The 22,078-nt window shown below is 42.9% G+C and overlaps 1 protein-coding gene and 1 long non-coding RNA gene across 4 annotated transcripts in view; both read right to left on the bottom strand.

Moving 5' to 3' along the window:
• Window positions 1-22,078, bottom strand: part of COL4A5 (collagen type IV alpha 5 chain) — an 88,596-nt gene that overhangs the window by 59,940 nt on the left and 6,578 nt on the right. For all 3 annotated transcript variants that reach the window (XR_011101078.1, XM_068697108.1, XM_068697109.1), the window contains exon 2: window positions 3,867-3,926. Coding sequence is in view for 2 of the 3 variants with exons in the window: in XM_068697108.1 (XP_068553209.1) it covers window positions 3,867-3,926 (60 nt within the window). In the remaining variant the exon portion in view is untranslated. The remainder of the gene's footprint in view (window positions 1-3,866; window positions 3,927-22,078) is intronic.
• Window positions 3,937-19,688, bottom strand: LOC137863737 (uncharacterized). Its single transcript, XR_011101093.1, has 3 exons — window positions 12,189-19,688; window positions 11,972-12,094; window positions 3,937-10,631 (listed from the first exon to the last, which is right to left on the bottom strand). It is a non-coding gene; the product is annotated as an uncharacterized lncRNA (long non-coding RNA).

Here is a 22,078-nt window from a genome sequence, read left to right as displayed (position 1 = left end):
GGCAGATTAATCTTTAGCTTTAAGAGAACCTTACCAGATCCAGTTCACTGAGAAGGAGATTACTGAAAGCAGAGGACAGCACTGTGGATCTTGGCTGTGATCAATTTTCTCCAACTCAGTAATTGTTTTGTTTCTATACTTCCTATACTGTCAATTTTAATGATTTAGTTTAGTAAGGTGGGCCTGAGCTGAAGACTGCACGGATTTTTGTCAGCTATCGTATTATGGTTCCCTGAGGCAAGACCAGTAAAGTTTTCTTATTTGCTACAGTTTAATTTGTATTACTTTGCCCAGTGTGTTAGAATTTGGATATCCTGAAGGAAATGCTAGGATACTGAGAAAGAAGGCTCCTCCTGAGTCTCAAAGGGGACACGTGAGGCTGTGCTGAGCTGAACAAAGCAGCACTTCTTAGTTGACTTGATGCAAATGGACAGCAACTTGTATGCAGAAGCTGTTTGCAGGCCCATAATAAAACAGTGCAACAGAAGGGCAGGGCTCAGCCGAGAGCATTAACAAGGCTTCTCCTGTCCTCCAGCACAGTCCCAGGTTCCGTACGCCTGACTTCCAGTAGTTCTACAAGTACATTGTCACACTTCCAAGGGGAGAACCAAAGGGGTGAATGTTTATACAGCTCCTTGCCTAATGCTGTTCATTGCCAATTAGATGAGGAACTATAGGGTCTGACTCCTGCTTCAGAGGTCTCCCTCCCTGGAGAGGGAAGCAGGAACACCAGATGCTGAGGGTCAAACACAAAGCAAAGTCTGGAGCTTGTTGTTGCAGCAGCAGTTTGCACTCAACTGGAACAGAAATAATATTTGCAAGAAAGATGGGTTGGAGATGGTATCAGGCCTGGAAACCTGCATCACATGTGTAAGAAACTTGGACACTGATTGATCAGCTTCATTATCTGAAGACAGCCTTAGATGTCTTGCAGCTGTACAAGATTTCAGAAAAAGTTTAATGTTAAAAAATAACAGAAAACATTATGGACATTAATGACAGACACCTCTTGTGGTTCCTCAGATATGGATTGTGGAATCTGCCCATGCATCAGATTCTGGCGGCTTCACAATTACAGGGCAACTAACGTAATGAGGTGCGTGCACGCATGATCAAACCAGTTCCACATGCAACACACCACACTTAGGAAATATGGGCTTGGCTTTTCATTGTTTGTTGACATGATACACCACTAGGATGGTCTGCAAGCTTCTGAAGGGTTATTTAATAAAAAATGTCTGACATGCCTCAGTATTATGCAGTGTTTAACTTGACTTAGGTGGAGAAGGAATTGTAGTTCCCAGATTTCATAGCAAACATAGCAAGTCTTCCATTCTAAGGCTGAAAATCTGTGTCAGATGTGTCCACCAGATTAAGGAGGTGCTTACACCTCCCTCCACATTCTCTAAAAGGGCTCACAGACATACAAAAAAAGAAATTCTTACCATAAGTGAAGTTCTGTTTTGTTTGTCCTTTTTTTTTTTTTTATTATTATTTTTTTTTTTTTAATTAAAATATTTCACTTTGCTCAAGCTGCGACCATCTAAGCTTTTTCCAAGATGCAGAACCATTATATAAGTATCTGGTCTGTTGCTGTGCTTACTTTACTGAAGGCTTTTTTCCCCCTTCACCCTTTTTACAAAGGGTTATCAAGCCTCTCACTCTTTTACTCAAGACTAACTATAATCTGCTCTACAAAAGGTACAAAAGGCCAAATTTTGCAGGGAAGTGTGAGAGTTTCTCCTGCGCAGCTCTCCTTGATGATTGGCTTGGACAGTCTAGAGGAGCAGAAACAAAGCCCACAATGCGTAATGACACTTCAGTGCTTGATTGAGAACAAATATCATATACTCCACTTGCTGACTATATTTGGATGAAAAGCTCACTGTGACTCCAAACAGTTCCAAGATTTTTTTCTCCATAAAGTGACTATCACCATGCCGTTAACTGACACTGAAGGACTGGAATGTGTCAAGTGGGCCATGATCCCAGTGCATGTGTAAGTGGCATACAGAATACTGAATCACTGAGAGAAAACAATTAATTGGTTTTATTTAGAACTCCGGATGTACTTTTAGATGTTTCTTATCCATGCCAGCCAGTAGTTGTGTTCACTGGATTCACAAAATAGCTGTGACTGGTGCAGAAAAAGGCTAACTGTGCATTACAGATGGGTTCTCCAAAGTTGGACCTGCTGTGGTTGTACAAGGAATGTAACCCTGATGCTTGAACGCCTTCAAACTAAACCTGAAACAGTTCTGTGACTAGTGTTAGGATACATCTGGTTTAGCCACCTGCATCTGAAGATCCTGTAGGAATGCAAGGACCAGGTTCAGGTTTTGGCTAAGCAAATCTAAGTTAGAAAGCTTTGAGGGGATATTGTCTTTTGCTAGGTATGTAAATTGGGAATATACTTGATGAACCAAAAGCGAGTAAATGCTAAGGAATGACCTCATCTGTTTGGATCCACCTGGATGGTACATTTGGCACCATGAATTACTCCGAATTTTGGACATCTGCCTTGTTTAACCTCAGCCAATAGTAAAATTCTGTATCAACACCACATTGTGCTAATGGAGTGACTGAATATTTTGCATCTTTTTGGTTCACTTGATGTTATGCTTATTCATATAACCTCAGAACCACCTTTGACATGTTTCAGAAATGAATCTAGAGCATTGAGGCCCTCTTAGAACCTTGTTGAGAGGGGCCAAGTACTTTGATAAGACAGGCTTATCATACTCTTAGAAGTTCACATCTAAAAGGCCTCCATTGCATCTCAGGCAAACTTTACATGGCTATGAAAGTGTTTCAGGCACTTTCTCTCCTCATTGTGATCATACATGTATTACATCCCTACCCCACGACAACAGCAGTTACATGCTGACTATTTAACCAGAATTTACTCAGAAGCAGGCTCCCACAGTTGCCCAATTTGAGCAAGTCCTGAGCTGCACAGCTACATTGCGCACTGTACCTGAAAGAAATGCTGAGTACCCACTGTTTCCTCAGAGGACAGATTTCTAAAACTATAAGAAGTATTAGCAATAGAAGCATGAAGAACTTAATTAAAAGTATAGAGCTCAGACAGCAAGAGTGGAAATCCAAGCTGCACGAAAAACAGGAAAGCTTTGGGATTTCAGCATGCATCTTTTGGCCTTAGGCTGCTGGCCACGCAGCCCAGACTGCCTATTTTACTGGATCAACCACAAAGGTTTCGTTACTCTATTTGATCTGAGAATACAGTTTTGGCCACTAACCAACTCGTCACTTGGCAGCTATGGATGTTCAGAAAGCTGCATTTGAATGGCCACCTCCAACTTTCAGCTGAGCAACTGGACAGCAACAGCTATTACCTTAGCATACAGCTGTGTAAGCTGTGGGTTAGAAATGGTGCAAGTTCAGAGCACAACAGTGATTGTCAACTACTTAGATCAGGCAATGCAAGGGAAGTGGAAAAATCCCACACTAGTTTAAAATTCCCACTGAAACATTACTAGTGGGCATTACTGTGCAATCCACCGCTTGGCTTGCCCAGAGGAACTGGTTATAGTAGCCAGTCCCTAGAAGTTATTTCTACATTACTAAATTAATCTCTTTTCTGCTTTATACTCCCACATTCCTGCAGAATTGTGTCTCATTCCCCATTTTTTGATAGAACAGTGATATGAAGCTCTGTACACCATCAGATAGACCACTTGGTTTGACTCAGTACCTGAAGCTGTTATAAGAGCCGTATACTTTGGTGCATGCCTACAACACTGACAAAGAAAACAAGTATAATTTATTCATAAACTTCAGATATCTGCAGATGGCATATGGCTCAGTGGTCTGTGCATTAGTCTAACACAAAAAGATATACTTACCTTTTCACCTTTAACTCCACTGCAATCACATTTGGATAACGATGTACATCCATGGCAAGCCTTTAAAGACATAAGAAAAGACTAAATGTCAATCACTGTAAGACCAAAAAGCAAGTCTACAATACTACTGCAAAAGATATCCTAAAACATAAGCCTACAATGTTTGTCATCTAGACCTTATACATGTGTTCAAAAATAGTCTATTGGAATTTTGACCACCTCTTTTAATAGACATGCTTCAACTCATTACAGTTTTATTGGCAATTTTACAGATTTTTAAGTCTATGCTTAAGCACATTTTATTCTAGGGCTAGGTACAACCCAACACCTATAGCCTGAGCACTGAGTGTCCATTTATGGCTCCCACCAGTAGATGTCAGGTTTTGAACAAGAGTTTAACCAAGCTTAAAGCTTATGAGTTTATTTATAGTAGTTACTGGCAAGATACTTACTACCCAATTCGTTCTTTCTCCCACAGCTCAGTTATTGAGAAGTTTTTTTAAAAAAAAAAAACAACTAGATTTTATCTAGTTGCATTCACTCTCCACCAAGAATGACAAGCCAGCTAACACGTTCCCTCACATGTGGGCACATGCTGATACTAAGGGGGTCAGAGGAAGGAGATACAGAAACTCAATTCACAAAGATGATGCAAATCAGGTAACTCTATTTGCTCAGTTTAAACTCTCCCCCACTCAACATATGATACTCATTACAATTCCTTGCTGATTTCAGAAGTGAACTGTTTAAAGAAGAGATATTTCTGGAATAAATGAGACTTTGTAAAATACCTGTACATAATACACAGACAATTGTCAAGCCTCTTTCAGTGAAAAAGATAAGCAATGTTAGATGATACACTACCCAACATACTTTAGGACTTAACTTGTTCTGAGGACATGTGCAGCATTATTCTAACCAAGATGACGGCACAAACACTGGAAGTTTGAAAAGCTGAGGGTGTGGGGTCCCCCCACCCCAAGTAACCCCTGCAAAGAACAGTACGTACAGAGAAAGTTTCAGGCAGGCAGGAGAGCAGCCGGTTTGTCAGTTCTCAAGTATACCCACACTAACTCGAGCCTTCATTATCCCAGAGACATGACCCATCACCTACCTGGCATTAGCAATGTCCTGGCTCTTAGCCTAAACACATTACCAAGCATCAGAAGGAAAGCACCCAAGTAGCTTAATTCACCTGGAGCTACACGAACCCTGGATAAACCAGCTGGGGGCAAAAGGCAGAGCTTTAAGTTTTAAATGGGCAGTAGTTCTACCCAGCACAACTAGGACATATCTCCACACCTTTCATTTAGCTTTTGTAATCAGTTTCTTGATTTGACATACATGAAAACTCAAAATTCTCAGTTATCAGGGAGTTACTGAGCTATTTCCTAAAGTGAAGTTGAACCTTCCTGGACAGTTTAGGTTTTCAATGATCAGACCAAAGTCCTGAGTAACCTGGCCTGACCTCAGAGCTGACCCTGCTTGAAGCAGGGTGTTTGGCCAGATGCCCTTCTGAAGTCCCCCTGCAACCCAAGTTACCCCATGAATTCCATATCCAATCCTTTTCACTTTCAGAAGTGTATTTAAAAAAGACAAGATCCTTTTGAATCAGTTTTAGGATTAATCTCGTTAATAAAGCTTCATTTAAAAGGGATTAACCTTAGTTACATGTAATATTCCCGTGCCTCACAGTACAAGAGTAACCCAAAGAGCAAGTTACCTGTCTCGCCATGCCATGCAGCAGTGAGTTTCCCTGCACAAGGAAGACCTTTGTGGTGAAGCGTGCCCTCCAAATCTCACTGAGTTCGCTAAGGTACAATCTGTACCCATCCCCTCTTATCCTATACAGGGTGAGAGGAGCCTGGCTCCATCTTTATTATAACCTAAGAAATGAAAAAGCCAAAAGATTCCCCTTCTCCCCTTAAGCTTTATTCTGATCTGGTGGGGGGAAGTCTAACACACCCTGGGTTCCACCCTCTCAAATCTGGGCATCCCAAAATGAAGCAAAGCCCCAAGCTTTAAGTCAGCTTGTTTATGGTCAGGGACTTGTGCTGATTTTCATTCTTTACAGAGCTGACAAAGCATTTTTCTTGTGTATGTTGGTAATAAGTAATGGTGGATATGATGCCAAAAGATTAAAGTGCACCCTTCCCAAAATTGTGCCCTTAAAAACAGCTTTTTACTAGGACGGGTCTTCCTATATAGGATACTTTAAAGAGTGCTTTTTTCCCTTATCTCATTTTTAGCTTAAAGAAAAAGTGTTCTGTGTTAATCACCATAGCTCCTACCACAAGACTTTCTTCCTTTTCTTAAAATAGACATCCCTGTGACTGTCTTCCAAAGTCATTTGTATATTCAGGCTGGATTCAGACACTGGACAGCCACTTAACTTAGACAATTCGCCCACCCAAAGAGTCAAGTGTACTCACTGAGCACTTTTTGACAGATTGTTTTGCATACTCGGTTCAGATGTTTTCCCCGCAGGAAGGGAACGCGGTCTTTCCCAAACAGAAGTAAGGGGAGCTGAAAACAGCCTGTAGTCAGAAAGTTCTCTCCAAATACTCGCTACAGTCAAACAATGGGAGTTTTTGGCTTAAATCCTGGGACAATCTATTCGCCCACAAGCTTATCAAGCAACATTCCCTCAGCAGAGTCACTTATCTTGCTGTACAGAAGCAGTAGCTGGACAGATTGTGTTTTTTATTCTGCAGTAACTTCTATCCCCACCACATTAACGTTTCTGAACTAAGCAGTTTGAAGAGAAAGCCCTAGGAATTCATACACTATCAAGATCAGTTCATGCCACTTATGGGTCATACAGCAATCTAACAAAAACCAAGTTCAACATCTCAGCACAGTCAAAAACCAAGAAGCTTAATGACCTATTCTAAATAAAAGCTTGCTTCTTGTTTAGACTTTTCAGTAATCTCAAGGTCTTTTTTTTTTTTTTTTTTTTACTTGGGAAAGCAGGCACAAGAATTGTGCTACAGGAGAACACAAACTGTGTAACAAGCCAGCACAAGTCTGAAAGCCACTCTGCAGCCACAGGCAAGAGACCTGATATCACAGATTTCATTCTGTATCTCACGTTAATGCAAAAATGAATCAAATCCAGGCTCCGTGCTATGCACAGTAGCGACTACATTTCAAGCACAGAAAGCCTACATTAAAATCAAGATTTAGATGGCCGCTGCCAGTAGTTTGCCCTCAGTAACAGCTTCATTATCAGAACGAGTGACTGTTAGCTAGCTTGCTGTGTTTTCAAACATAACAAATTGACTTCAAGCCTCAGTGGAGCTCCTGGAACTCCAAGCTGCATTTGGTACATTTGTGACAGGTTCAGGAAACTGAACAAGGCCCCTGTGGCTTCAGTACTAGCTCAAATCCTAGCTCTGGTCAGTAGGATGCAGCGTAGACCTTATGCAACAGGAAAGCTAAGATATTGGATGGAATAATGAATTGTGGCTTGATCATAAAGATTTGATCGTATAAGCTCCATGACCATTAAAATCTTTTAGTTTTCAACTACAGGAGGATGGACAACAAATGGATACAGCTTGTCAGACAGACCACAACTTCTTAGACCTGCTTCTTGCCTACTGTGTGCCCACTGACAACCCCTCCTGTACCTGTGAGGATGAACTCACTATCATTGCCATTTCCTTTGCTGTGACTTTTGCATAGCAGGACACAATCAAGGGCTCTAATTAATCTATTCAAGTTGAGCTAATCCTTTCATTGGATTTTCCTGACAGCTTCTCCCCCATTGAACTAGTGTGTAGACAGCAAGCTCTTTTCATTAGGGCATAAAAGGAGGGATGGTATTGGTTTTCTAGTCAAAGGATAATTCTTCCAGAACAAGCTCAGTCTTTTGTGTCTTACGTGGACTGAAAAAAATTGCTTTATGCCACCAACAGAACTGTTTTTTTATTTTTTGGTTTGTTTTCCAGTTTGAAGAGGTACACATTTGAAATCAAAGTCACTTCTTACTCTTGGCCACACGTTTGTAACAGTTTGCTCACTGGAATGAATAAACCTAAGTTATCAAGATTTGTTTTGGCTGGAAAACTGCCTTGAGCATTAGGCACATTCCCCTCTTCTCATCAAGCCCAGAGATGTCAGTTACAAGGCAATTTCAGCCTCCCCACTCCCTCCCCACCTCCCAGCTGCCATTCACAACCATATAAACAAACAAAACACACACAAGACAGATGATGCTATTCCTGGAGAGATCTGCAACTTGGGACTTCCTAAACCTGTGAAGGGAAAGGCAAATTGTTTTTATGGACTACTAAGAACAAGTTAATAAAAGTTATAGAGGGCTGCTCGATGGCTTCAGACAGATTACCCTGATTTTACACGAGGCAGAATCGAAGTAACAACAGTTAGTCAACACATTAGTAACAACTACTGAGGCAGATAGATGGGAGGTGTAACTGTGCTTTGGGAGTGATTCACCATTACAGCCACGCAGCTGCAGGGCAGTAAGGTACTTGGCAGCAGGGGGAGGAAGGGGGTGTAGGGGGAAAAAAATAACCTAAAAAACCCACAAGCTGAAGAATGCATCAGTATCTAAATTACACATTAGCACTTGGCCATTGTTATTCAACAAGAATTTAATGCTCTTTCTACTGTAAAAGTCAGATATAGGGAGAGATGCTAGTTGTTCGACAGAACTTGAAATTTACACATCAGAAGTTGATAATGAATAGAAGGTGTAACTTCTTACAGAAGCAGTTAGTGAATGGAGGTGGTGTCTTTGTAAACAATTACAGGTGTTCTGAAATAATCAAAACTGCTTACAAATGATTTCTCAATCCATAGCTCAAGCAGCTAGAGAAGAGAAAGAAACAAAGCCCAGGCTCAGCATTTATAAGCTGAGCAATTCCTCAGCTCCTTTCCATCCCCCTTATGTATTCTTTTATCACGAATGAGTTTCCTGTGCGATAAGCTCTTCCATTTCTCAAAGAGCACAGCCACGTTACTTTACCTCCCTAGCACTACAGTTTATACCAACAGCCTGCGTGGTTTCTGGACAGCTCAGTTCTGGTGGTGGCAAGAGGTCAAGGAGGAATCAAACTGATAGTGGGTATCCACTGGTGTGAAACGCTGCTGTGGCCTGCAATGCACTAAGATTTCCTTCCTGATTTCAAGGAGCACTGAGCTTCAGCACGAAGCATCTGTGGGGATTAACGTGCACAAACCAGCTTCACAAACAGATGTTGTCCTGAAGGGAACCGTGCAGTTACTTGACACCACTATGTCGTAAGCCACCTTGACAGGTGAGAAGAGTGCCCTCCAGCAGGGAAAAGATGCACACAAGTCACTGAAATCAAGTTCTGCCTAGGAGAAATTGGCCAAAATTCTCCATTTCAAAAAGTCTGACACATACTTAGATCACAGGAGCTTAACTGAGCTGTGGAACAATGCTCCAGTTTGTGAAGGAGCAGAGAGCAAGCAGCAAAAGCTAAACAGTTGATAGACACTCAAGCCAGACTGCGCAGCAGTTGCAGTTCATCTCCTGTAATTGCATGTTCGCACAGTTGTTTTTTAATAATGACCTCTCGAGAATTTACTTGAACGCTTATGCTTAAGTCTGTAGTTTGGTTTTACCAAGACTCTCATTTATAGGAACGGCCAAAGGAAGAACCAATCACAAAACCATTCAAAAGCAATTCAGCTCCAAGGGCTCCCTCCCATGCAGGGCACACACCCATGGACTGTCTCCCATAACTGCTCTTGAACATGAAAATCACAGCTCTTTCCACACCTGCAACAAAGCACAGGAATAACAGAAGCACTTGGGCCAGGCTGGTGTGGTTGAGCCATTCTGCTACCTGCAGCAGGCTGAACTGCAGAGCTGCTCAGGGAATGAAGTAGTGTTCTTGAAAGATGTAGTCTCAGCCTCAAGATGGACACATTGATGACCAAATACTTCAGGCTTGATGCTTCCCCTTCCTTCCAAGCGCTGTAAGAAGCACTTGTTATGTGTCACAGTCCCGCTTTTATTATTAACAGCCTCAGATTTAGGTCTCTCCCTTCAATATTTGCCAGCAACACATGACTAGCCGTTAGTTTGCAGTGAGACTGCAAACTGATCAGGCAGTAAGAATTAAAAACAGTACTACTTGCTTTAGAGAGGAAAGCAAAGAAAAAGAGCTGACTGAAACACTGCCTTGTGTTCTGATAGTCGTGTCAAGCCACTAAGCCCAGAGCCAGAAGAACAAAAGGTACATCAAACCCCTCGAGTGCTCCCTCAGCATGCATTGTGCCCACAACATTTTTTGTAGCTGAAGAGGAACAGGAGCTGGGAGAAACAGTGGAAGTATTAATTTGGCTAAAATCTATGGTTTTGAGATCTTCTAGTCACAATTGACTACATCTGTCTCTAGATCACATATATGGGGAAAATACACTCATTTCCTGGCACTGCTACAACACCAGGCTAGCTCGGGCACACACAGCTGGCATGGCCAAGGCTCAGTTTGACAGCATCCTGCAGCTCATGGAACTACTGCAGTAACTGCTTATCCCCAAAGTCAGTCCCAGCTGCTCATCACCTGCCCTTGGCCACAATTTAAAGTTGGTAAAAGCTATTTTCACTTGTGGAAGCCCTGTTCCTAGAAGGAAGCTTCTATGCAATGGGACAAATCCTGCATCTCCTGCAGTTCTTCCAGCTGCTCCAGTGCCTAAACACCGTTATTACCCTCTGCACCGAGGCACGGCAGCTTCCCCAGACAGGAACATCAGAATGTTTTAATACTGGAAAAAAAAAAGGGAGCATAAATATTTGTACTTTATCAATACCAAGACTAATTGATTAAAAATGGTGAAGTCAACATATAAAAAAGCACATTACAAACATCTTTGCCCTATGAGAAAGGCTCCCATACTTACCCTGCTGTATCCATGCAAAAGTTCCAAATTCAATTATTTATACCTCTATTTACATGGGCAAAGAAACTCAGCCTTGACATTCCACACAAAGATTAAGCTTAATTTTGGTGGTGGTCCTGAAGAACATATACTCACATCTATTAGCTTGCCAAGATCTGTGTAACAAAACACCTCCACAGTTATCTAGCTAAGGATTTACTGCTCAGCCAGGTCAAAGATTTCACCATTTATCTTCAGCAAGTTGAGCTTTCCTTTCACTTGCCTGGACATGAATATAACTGAGAAACAAAAGGGTTTGTGGGGATTTGACAAGTAGAATTAAAGCTGCTTTTGTGAGTTCTAATTATGATTTCCACATACATGCTCTTTAGGTTTAACAAGAGTACAAGTCTGCAGATCTCACAGATCTGAGTGCTTAACCATCAAGTCAGCCATGGCAGCACAACACCTCACAGTTCCAGAACTCAGCTGGCCACTCTTTTTTTTTTCACTGAAGTATCGTCTTTATAAGCAACAACATTTCTAAAGCAAAACTGATTTCAAAGTGTATCATTACATACTTTTAAGTAATCATTTTCCTCATTTTGCCTACCTAACGATAGTAAGAGAATATGCATCCTGATCTAAAATGCAAGTCAAAGCACATGTTTACAGAAGTTCTTGACCAGCTTTTTACTTAAATTAAGGGAACTTCTGAAGCATAACTGAACCCATTACACCTTGAGGCACCATCTTTCTTTGAAGTCTGCACAATACAGTATCTGTTCAAACTTGCAGACCAGGTTCTTAGCTGTAGTAGCCATAGCTCTGGCCACTGAGACTGAAAACAGTCAGAAATCATGACAAAGGCAGGTTAAACAGATTGAGATGTCGAACTGATTACAACCCTCTTTTCTCCTCTTAAGAGGCAATATTAGGTTTACTATTTAGACACCTGAACACTTATATTGTCTTTGCTGCTTTTAAAGCAGTAGTGACATGTAAGGATTGCCACCACAAAAAGCCACCACCAATTTACAGACTCAGCCTTTTTACTGAATTCAAGCCCAAAGCTTGTATAACTTCCATCACACCCCAAATTGTAATTATTTGCCCACGAAGACTTTTTCCATGTAAAGGAGACTTCCCTGCAAGCACCACACTCCCCTCCCTTTCCTGGAAGCTCCTAAGGACAGCTCAGAGAAGAGATCTAGAGAATCACTCACCTGCAGATTTGGGCTGGTCAAGTGACCTGCCGCACAGCAGCAGCTGCTGCTGCACAAGAGACTCGGTCAGCAAACACGCTGAGTAGAAGCAGGCTGTCCCAGTGCCTGAACTGCTGAGCACGGCTAGAATCAGACAAACAGGGGAACGATTCCTCTCCAGCAAGCTGCAGAAGGATGCAAGTCAGCAGGGGAAAGCTTACACAGAAACAATCCTTACCCTTCCAGAAGTTAGGGCTTTCCACCTCCCTTTTTTAAACAAAAAAATGTGAAAGCAATGGGCAAATGTGCACAGAGGTTATCCCCCAGAAGCAGGGGGCACTGCAATCTGTAAACCAGTGTTTGGTTCCTGAACCCAGACCAGGACAGAAAGCGAGTGGGGCATGCGGTCAGCTCCCAGACCTTGCTCCATTTCTCCACACTTAGCTCTAAGAGGAGGAAAGCCGAGAACTCCCCAGGTGCAAACCCTTCAAGCAGAGTTTGAACAGCCGGCCCTCACAACTCACAGTAGCTCATTCTCATTTTCTAAAAGAAAATAAAAGAAAATGATAGTTGCCACCCTGCTTTAATGAGTGCTGCCAGACTTGCACTCAACTGTAGGCAAAGAAAAGCATCCGGACAGTTCTCACCGCTTCTCAGAACTCGGATTTCTGGGGCCTGTAAGACTTACAGAGCAAGCGGGCTTCAGTGCAGTGTGTTCACCGGGTGGGACACACAGAAAGTAAAATAATCACATCAAGTTTCACTGCCCATCTCACAAACATTTCAAATGTGAGACTGAAGACACCTGAAAAGCCAAGTACTTGTACTTCTATCCTTATGAACTCAACTCTCCAAACACCCCAACCCTGCTGTAAGAATTTGTGAAAGTGTCCTTACGTGGCTGCTCAGGTTAAGTACCGCCTTTATGCTGCCACCCGGAGATGCGCTGCTGTGTTTCGATTTGACAAGTACACAGCTGGTAAAAAGAGTGCAAGCGGAGAGAAATTAAGACAGAACACAAACTAGCAGATGGTCTTTTCTACCCACTTTGCCTTCAAGTACATGAGCCCACAGATGCCGTACCCATTTCCTTGCTCAGCAGGCACTGCAGCACCTGCCCAAACCTCTGAACAGAGGGGTTGGGTAGAGAAACACCTTAAACAAAGCAGCTCTTCAGCTTTCAGTTTCGCAATTGGAGATTTTGGGAAGGGGCGGATGACATACCTCCTCTGTAGGCAGCCCACACTTTGCTACTTCTGATTTCAGTTCTAAATGCTCAACTCTGATTCTGTTCTTTCCTGGAAGCAATTTAAAAGACATTGGAACCAACCAAAAAAAGATCCTAACAGCTGCTTTAAATTCATTGCCTTTGTTTTTACTCCATACCACACATACAAGGAAACGTTTTTTCCATGAATACACTGGAAATAAGTCCTTGATGACAGCTCCACAGCTAAGACTTCAAGAAATAAAAACTTGCACTGAGGTTGCACCTTTACATACTGGGAAAGTCTGAGCATGAACATGCACGATGTGGGGAAACAGCCACAGTACGCAAGAGATGAAGTCAGGACTGCATTTCTGTTGGCTTAGTTTACCATATATTGATGTGAACATTAAAAACTCACATCAAAGCACCCTCTGGCTTATATGCAGACCATAACCAAACTCCTTAAACATGTACACTGCAGTGTAGGGGACCAGTTTCATTTAAGCATGCCTTCATCTTCGCCTGTCCAGTTACGCGTTTCTGCAGCTAACTCTAGCACTGAGACACCTGACATTCAGACAGCAGCAGCATACAGTAAGCCACTTTGCTTTCCAGGAAGTCTCAGTTTTATTTGAATTTTACATACATGCCTCTAATCACTAGCCTCTAGAGGCTTCCTGATTTTTTCCAGATGCAAATAAAGAGTGCCATATGGCACCCATTACAGGTTAAGATTTACTAGTCATTTAGGACCTTTCCCAAGTGACAGGTGTTAGATGTTTCCACTTTCTATAACCACGTCCAAATGTAACACAAACCTCGGGCTAACTGTCAGCCAGGCTGTAAGCCTCACCTGCCCGCGAGCCAAGTATTACAGCCACAGCGCCGCCCGCTCCGGCAGCACGTCTCTAATCCTTTCCTGGGTAAGGAAACGGAATAAAGACACAGGCTCCAGACTAACTCCTCAGAACACGTCCTACTCCTCACCTTTGTCTACACAACACGCAACAGAGGAAGCTTCAGTCCCTTAGTGGAAGTCACTCATTTGACACTGACAACTGCACCTTCATGTGGTGTGCACATGAAGCAGACCACCCGTGAACAGCACTCCACTTCTTCCTCCGAGAAAGGAGACAAAATAGAACAGCAGCTCAGATGAATCTAACAATCTCTCTGTGGTCTATTTTGAAACGACAGAAAGCACTAAATTAATACCCAAGATTAAGCAAGTGTATGTGTTGAAAAGAATAGAGGCTGTGCACAGCAATATTGTGTTGAGATGTTATCTGAAGCAGTACACACCCTCTTCACTGTCAGAACAAGACCTAACTCACTTGGAGCTTGGTAGATGTCTGGGGATTTTTTTTGCCATTCTTTCAGTTCTTGGACCAAGTATCATAGCTCCAAGGTTCTTCTAGTTAGAGCTGTTTCATCATTTGTTTATGCCTGTAGCATCAGCATACCCCATGTATGCATTTTAATACCTAAAGCTAAGTGTGGTCAGTGCTTTCTTTGTATTGCTAAATACAGATAGAAACTATCCTCCAGCCTCAAGTAATCGAAGTTGGAAAATGTATGTGACTCTGGAGAAGGCCAATTTAGACAAGGAAGCAATGAATACAAAGCAATTGTCCTAACCATCCCCAAGTCACTCCCCAAAAGAAAAGAGCATTAGGAGCTGGTGAGCTGGGAGACCCCTTTCTTCTATCCATATGGCTTCAGACATCCCTAAAGCTGCTAACAATTGGAGACCAAGATGCCTGTTCAGGAACTTGCTTGTGTACCTTCAGCAGATGAGCAGTAGGATACTCTAGGCCCAGTGTTTGGCTACCTGCTAATGAGAGCTTGGGGTCTCCTTAGAGCAGCTGTCAATTGATCACTTCCCAGAGAAGACGATCAAACTGTACCCTGCTGTGAAAGAGCAAGCTTACAGTGATACAGAGATCACAATGGCAGTATTCTCTCAGAGCATTTAGCAGGGACAAAGGAAAAGTGGGGCTGACTGTATTTTATTGCCTTTAAAGTGCTAGAAGAGACAGCTGCAGGCTAGTGCTAATAGCCAGTCTACCTAGGACACACCATCTTGGAATTAGATACTCAGACTTGATTAGCAGTGGATTTCGTTCCCTTACACGTGGGAAGTTACATCTAGAGGCTGCACGTTACATTATCACGGGAATCACTACCTTTGGTTTGCGCTGATCATCCCTGAACAGCAAGCATGCCCTAGGAATTCAATTGCACTTGTCAAAGGCTTGCTACTTTCAAAAAATTGAACCCATGCCAAAAAACGAGCTAAAAGGACCACAGATAAGATCTTTACAAAAGGCCTTGAAAATCAACAAGTTTTTCGAAGTATTAACATGGTATCTGTAGTAAAAAAGGCAAAATAAATCTGATCAGTGCTGGAAGGGGGTGGGAGGGAAGGCAGAAGGAGGGAAATGCACCTTAGATTTTTATTTCAAACAGCTGCTGATGTTTAAGCCTTCATAATAATTTCTGCTGTATTTTGGCTCTACTCTTCCCCTACCTCCCACTGCCAACAGTGAACAAGATCATTTTGTAACAATGACATATTCATCCAAAGAGATTCAATCAAAAAGATTTTAGTGAAGTATGATGAGTGTGTACCGAATGAACTAGTTTTAATAAAAACAAATTAAAAAGTATTACTCAAAAATTCCTTTTTTTGAAACACTTTGAGGGATACCACCCACAAAAACTTAGGAATAAAGTGCTACTTTCAGCGGATGCTGTATAAATAGTTTAGTCCTACTTATCTGGGGAAAAGAAGTCTTCAGTAGTAAAGTTAAGCTCCTCCTTGCTTTGGCAATTACATTATTATTGCTTTCTCATCAGTTTTGTTCCCAGTCGCTCTGGAGGTTGCTGGGAGGCAGGTTGACAACACGCAGCTCAGAGTACCTGGTTAAGACGATCCTCTGACCCAGCCTGAGGAAGTCAGTAGGCTCTCTTCTGTGCAATGCTGCATTAAAGTACTGTCAGTTTTACAAAAGAGAGGGTAGCCAAGGAGAGAACCCACATTCTCCCTACAGTAACTGAACTGAGGATGTCCATTCATAAGAAGTAGCCCTCAACTCAAGCCTTACTAAAACTCAAGATGCAGCTTGACCTGAATCTGGGGAGGAACGAGCAGCCGCCCCTGACATCTGCACACATTCCAACCCAGTCAGTCACTTTCTCGAAGGGAAAGTGTTCCCCGAGGCACCCTGTTTTAGGGAGTGCACCAACTCCTACAAGTGCTATTTGGAGCTGGATGTACTCCAAGAAAATAACCTGCTGCGAGTTTGTGATCTATGTTCTGCATCCTGCAGTGACTGGTAGGTTAATTGCAAGCACTACTGAGTGTTTCCAGAAAGTTTTAACTGTATTCCTGCAGGAAGCAAGGTTTGGAAGATACTTTTACAGTGTCCTTTTAGTTTGCAGCCACAAAAGAATAAATGGAGAACTTCAAAGACAGCCCCTGCTTTGAGCAAGACATCATCTCTCCTAGCCTCCAGAGCAGCAGGATTATACTTCCAGTCTGAGTTTTTCTTTTATTCTAGAATAAATGACAAGCTTGGCATTTTAGTTTTTTTTATTATTTTATTTTCTTCTCTACATCAAAGTATTCCAAGAGTTAAATCCCACAATATTTTGTGTGCTTACACTCTACTGTCAAGACCAGAGATAGTAAAGGTAGTGGAGGTCCCTAGCTCTGCAGAGCCAAGTGAAGCACAGAATTGGGACTAAAAGCTACCAAGCTACAACTGCAACTCACATTCACATACATCAGCTACCTCAGACATTCGATCACTACCAGTCACCACAGTATGAAACAAAACAAAAGGCTCCATTTGAAGAGAGACAAAAAGCCAGAGAAGATGTTTGTCCAACGACGACAGCCTTTTGACTTCACATAGAGGTCTGGATGGGAGTTTTCTCCTCCCAGGAGGAAGCACCACCATGTTTTGAGACAAGTAATTTCAGCTTCTTACGCATTGTGTTTGGTGATCAATGAAAAGTGATGTTCACGTTGCTGTTCTGTAGCTGTGACTCAAGTATAACAAAATGCTGTGACTGGAGATTTTTCCCCCCAGACTTCATTATCTGTTTATAATGATTAGCTTTCAGAAATCAGTCTTTGTACTTTAAGCCTCCACCTTCTGTGTTGGTCTTGTCCTCTGAGCCTCTTAACTGACAATAACACAGTATTTGGTTCGTTTCACCTGAAAACTTCAGAAGCGGCCTCTGGTACACTTCTGAACAAAATCAAAGAGCTTCCTCCTTGCAGTTTCAAATACCAAGTCTATTAACACATGCCTTTTTGCCATTAAGATGGAAAAGTCACTGAAACCCTTAAGTGAAGCTTAGGACAATACACCCACGGCCATTAAGTGTCTTATTGATGTTAAGCACATTTGCTTAGCCTGTCAATTAATAATTCATCAATTAAAGAGAAACAGTACCTGTCTGATTACTCTCACTCGTAGGTACAGTACGCTGCTGTTCCAAAAATAGACACGTTCTGGGCATGACTAGACCTGTCAACAAGCCTCTCCTCATTCAAACCTAAAGTTAAGGAATTTATTTTCGATGTTCTACATTTCAACGTTCACTTTGAATACAAAAACACACGATTGAAACTTTTCTCATCCATTTCATCATCTCCCCATTTTTTCCTCCATATTGTGATTCAGTATATAACTCTTAAAGAATAAAAAAAGTTAAGGAATGGCTTTGCAGAAACCTTAAGGTTCTGTTGGGTGTGATACACAGTGACTGGATGCAGAGATATGAGTAGTCAAATACAGTGAATAAGCAAATAGTGAAAAATAGTGAAAAAGCCTCCTTTTCCTTGAGTACCTTTGTCTTTTAAAGTTCGAAATATGAGAGTTTTTCTTAGACTAATTCAGAAAAAGTATTTTCTGAGTCACTTTATATCCGAATGCCAGCTGCGAGCCACTTAGTCTTTCAGAAAGGACAGCTTCTGCTGTCATCCTGTGTAACATGACGGTTCAGAATAAACTGAACCATGAAAATCACTGCTCCATAAAAAGGATTCACTTTAAAAGGTTTTTAAACTCAGAACATAAGCTCCTTCACCCAAGTATCATTCTGCAGGGGCACTTTATAGGAAATTGTGTGTTCTGGGGGATGACAGCCCATCTAGCCTTGCCTGCAGGTCACATTAAGCTTCACCTAAAGCAATGAAAACTACTTGTGGTTTCTAGTAACTGCTACTTCAGTTCATGGTGTATAAAGGGCGAAGTTCTTTGCCCAGGGTGCTCATTTTATTCTTCCCTATAGGACACCTGTAGGATTTCAGTGCATAAGTCTGGAAGGTTTCTGGAGAGTGTGGAAGCTAGCTTCCTGACGCAGCTGGTTAGTGAGCCTGCCAGGGGAGGTGCCCCGCTGGACCTTCTGTTCACAAACAGAGAAGGAGTGGTGGGAGATGTGGTGGTCGGGAGCTGTCTTGGGCAGAGCGACCATGAAATGGTGGAGTTCTCTATTCTTGGCGAAGTCAGGAGGGGGACCAGTAAAACTGCTGTCTTAGACTTCTGGAGGGCAGAGTTTGTGATGCTCAGGACACTGGTTGGCAGAGTCCCTTGGAAGGCAGTTCTGAAGGGCAGAGGAGTCCAGGAAGGCTGGGCACACCTCAGGAAGGAAATCTTAAAAGCTCAGGAGCAGTCTGTCCCCATGTGCCCAAAGACCAGCCAGCGTGGAAAAAGACCGGCCTGGCTGAACAGAGAACTGTGGCTAGAGCTTAGGGAGAAAAAAAAAAAAAAAAAGAAAAAAAAAGAGGGTTTATGATCTTTAGAAAAGAGGGCAGGCCACTCAGAAGGATTATAAGGATGTTGTAAAGATGTGTAGGACAAAATTAGAAAGGCCAAAGCTCATCTGGAGCTCAGTCTGGCTACTGCCGTTAAAGATAACAAAAAGCATTTTTATAAATACATCAACACAAAAAGGAGGACTAAGGAGAATCTCCATCCTTTACTGGATGTGGGGGGAAACTTAGTTACAAGAGATGAGGAAAAGGCGGAGGTGCTCAATGCCTTCTTTGCCTATCTTTAGTGAAAGACTGCAAGAGCAGTTGTTCTCTGGATACCCAGTACCCTGAGCTGGTGGAAGGGAATGGGGAGCAGAATGTGGCCCTCACTATCCACGAAGAAATGGTTGGCGACCTGCTACAGCACTTGGGTGTACGCAAGTCAATGGGGCCGGACGGGATCCACCCAAGGGTACTGAGAGAACTGGCAGAGGAACTGGCCAAGCTGCTTACCATCATTTATCAGCAGTCCTGGCTATCGGGGGAGGTCCCAGTTGACTGGTGGCTAGCAAACGTGACGCCCATCTACAAGAAGGGCCAGAGGGCAGACCCGGGGAACTACAGGCCTGTCAGTTTGACCTCAGTGCCAGGGAAACTCATGGAGAAGATCCTCTTGAGAGTCATCATGCGGCACTTGCAGGGCAAGCAGGCGATCAGGCCCAGTCAGCATGGGTTTATGAAAGGCAGGTCCTGCTTGACGAACCTGATCTCCTTCTATGACAAAGTGACACGCTGGGTGGATGAGGGAAGGGCTGTGGATGTGGTCTATCTTGACTTCAGCAAGGCATTTGACACCATTTCCCACAGCATTCTCCTCAAGAAACTGGCTGCTCTTGGCTTGGACTGGTGCACGCTTCGTTGGGTTAGAAACTGGCTGGGTAGCCAGGCCCAAAGAGTCGTGGTAAACGGAGTCAAGTCCAGTTGGAGGCCGGTTACTAGTGGCGTCCCCCAGGGCTCAGTACTGGGGCCAGTCCTCTTTAATATCTTTATCGATGATCTGGATGAGGGCATTGAGTGCACCCTCAGTATGTTTGCAGATGACACCAAGCTATGCGCATGTGTCGATCTGCTCGAGGGTAGGAAGGCTCTGCAGGAGGATCCGGATAGGCTGCACCGATGGGCTGAGGTCAACTGCATGAAGTTCAACAAGGCCAAGTGCCGGGTCCTGCACCTGGGGCGCAATAACCCCAAGCAGAGCTACAGGCTGGGAGATGAGTGGTTGGAGAGCTGCCTGGCAGAGAAGGACCTGGGAGTGATGGTTGACAGTTGGCTGAATATGAGCCAGCAGTGTGCTCAGGTGGCCAAGAAGGCCAACAGCATCCTGGCTTGTATCAGAAACAGCGTGGCCAGCAGGGCTAGGGAGGTGATCGTCCCCCTGTACTCGGCTCTGGTGAGGCCGCACCTCGAGTACTGTGTTCAGTTTTGGGCCCCTCGCTACAAGAAGGACATCGAGGTGCTTGAGCGGGTCCAGAGAAGGGCAATGAAGCTGGTGAGGGGCCTGGAGAACAAGCCCTACGAGGAGCAGTTGAGGGAGCTGGGCTTGTTCAACCTGGAGAAGAGGAGGCTCAGGGGTGACCTTATTGCTCTCTGCAGGTACCTTAAAGGAGGCTGTAGCGAGGTGGGGGTTGGTCTGTTCTCCCATAGACTAAAGTTGCACCAGGGGAGGTTTAGGTTGGATGTTAGGAAGAACTTCTTTACTGAGAGGGTTGTTAGGCATTGGGATGGGCTGCCCAGGGAAGAGGTGGAGTCACCATCCCTGGAGGTCTTTAAAAGACGTTTAGATGTAGGGCTCAGTGATATGGTTAGTGTTAGATCAGAGGTTGGACTAGGTGGTCTTGGAGGTCTCTTCCAACCTAGGTGATTCTGTGAAAGATTCTGAAGAATCAATACTGTATTTAGTAAATGCATATTGGTACCATACAGTGTTATTCATAAACTGTCATATTTATTCCTCAATGACAGAATGTTAGCCTTCTTTGCTAAACAGGTGAAGCTAAAAAAAAAAAATCAAATGCAAGTTCAACTTCCTTAAGTTTGAGAGTTATATAGTAACAAATGTTATTTTTTCCACCCAAAATGTGGGAGTTCAGGAGAGATTAAGGACCAGAAGGGAAGAGTAATAAAGGTATTCTGAAAAAAAAAAAAAAAAAGGGTCAAAAAGTTTACAGTACATCCAGAGTACTGGAGAAATAATGAAGTTCAGTATGAATTACCAATAAATCATCACTCCTGAGTTGCCTAGTTTGATTAGAAAACATAGGGAGAAGGGTATGTCTGCCAGGAAAACAGCATTTAGAATAGAGGTGAAGTGACTGTACATTACTTGGGTATGAACTCAGAGCTTTCCCACACATCGAGATGAGAAATAGTGCCAGAAAGTGTTTAATATAAAGTTAATTTGTTTTAGCAACAGGTAGCTATTAAAACAGTATGACCCACAAGTCCATGGCTGGATGAAGAAATCCATCTGGCTCTGGTCTCCTTTTAAGGATTCCTGGATTCCAAGAAAACACATTTGCATCACATTTTATACTAGCATGCAAATTAAGAAGCAGAAGTGACTTCCTTCTAGGTTAAGGCACAGAAGAAGAGTAACCTCCTGGAGTAAGAACAGCACAGAGAAGATGGCATCAGGGGGTGGGGAAAAGAATTGCTAGCCTCAGGCACAAGAGGCTAACAAAACCACTTACCCATCCCACACGTGAGTTCGAGACTTTTAATCAAGCAGAGTAACAGCACAGTAAAAGGGCGGCCTTCCAAGAAGTACTTCCAGAAGTACAATCGTGAAAGAAGCATAGTGAAAGAATAGTGAAGGAAGCAGAGGCAAATGGTTATTCCAGGCACCGTATCAAAGAACTGAAACATTAGTTTCACTCAAAAGCAATCACTGTTATCAAGTGCTAAGTGGTAAGTTTCTATGTTCCCCTTACAACTCAAAACTTAAGGAAAATTTGTCTTATTTCCTTCTGTTTGAGGAACACTGCAAGTTGCACTTCAGTATATTAAAAACGCAACACACCAATGCATATTGCCAGTGCATGTGCTTACATATAAGAAGTCTAATTTCTGTTGAGACTGTGCTACAAGA

The sequence above is a fragment of the Anas acuta genome, chromosome 13 (assembly GCF_963932015.1).
Source record: "Anas acuta chromosome 13, bAnaAcu1.1, whole genome shotgun sequence".
Taxonomy (NCBI): domain Eukaryota; kingdom Metazoa; phylum Chordata; class Aves; order Anseriformes; family Anatidae; genus Anas; species Anas acuta.
Note: the sequence above shows the minus strand (reverse complement) of the source record. Positions and strands in the feature narration are given on the sequence as shown.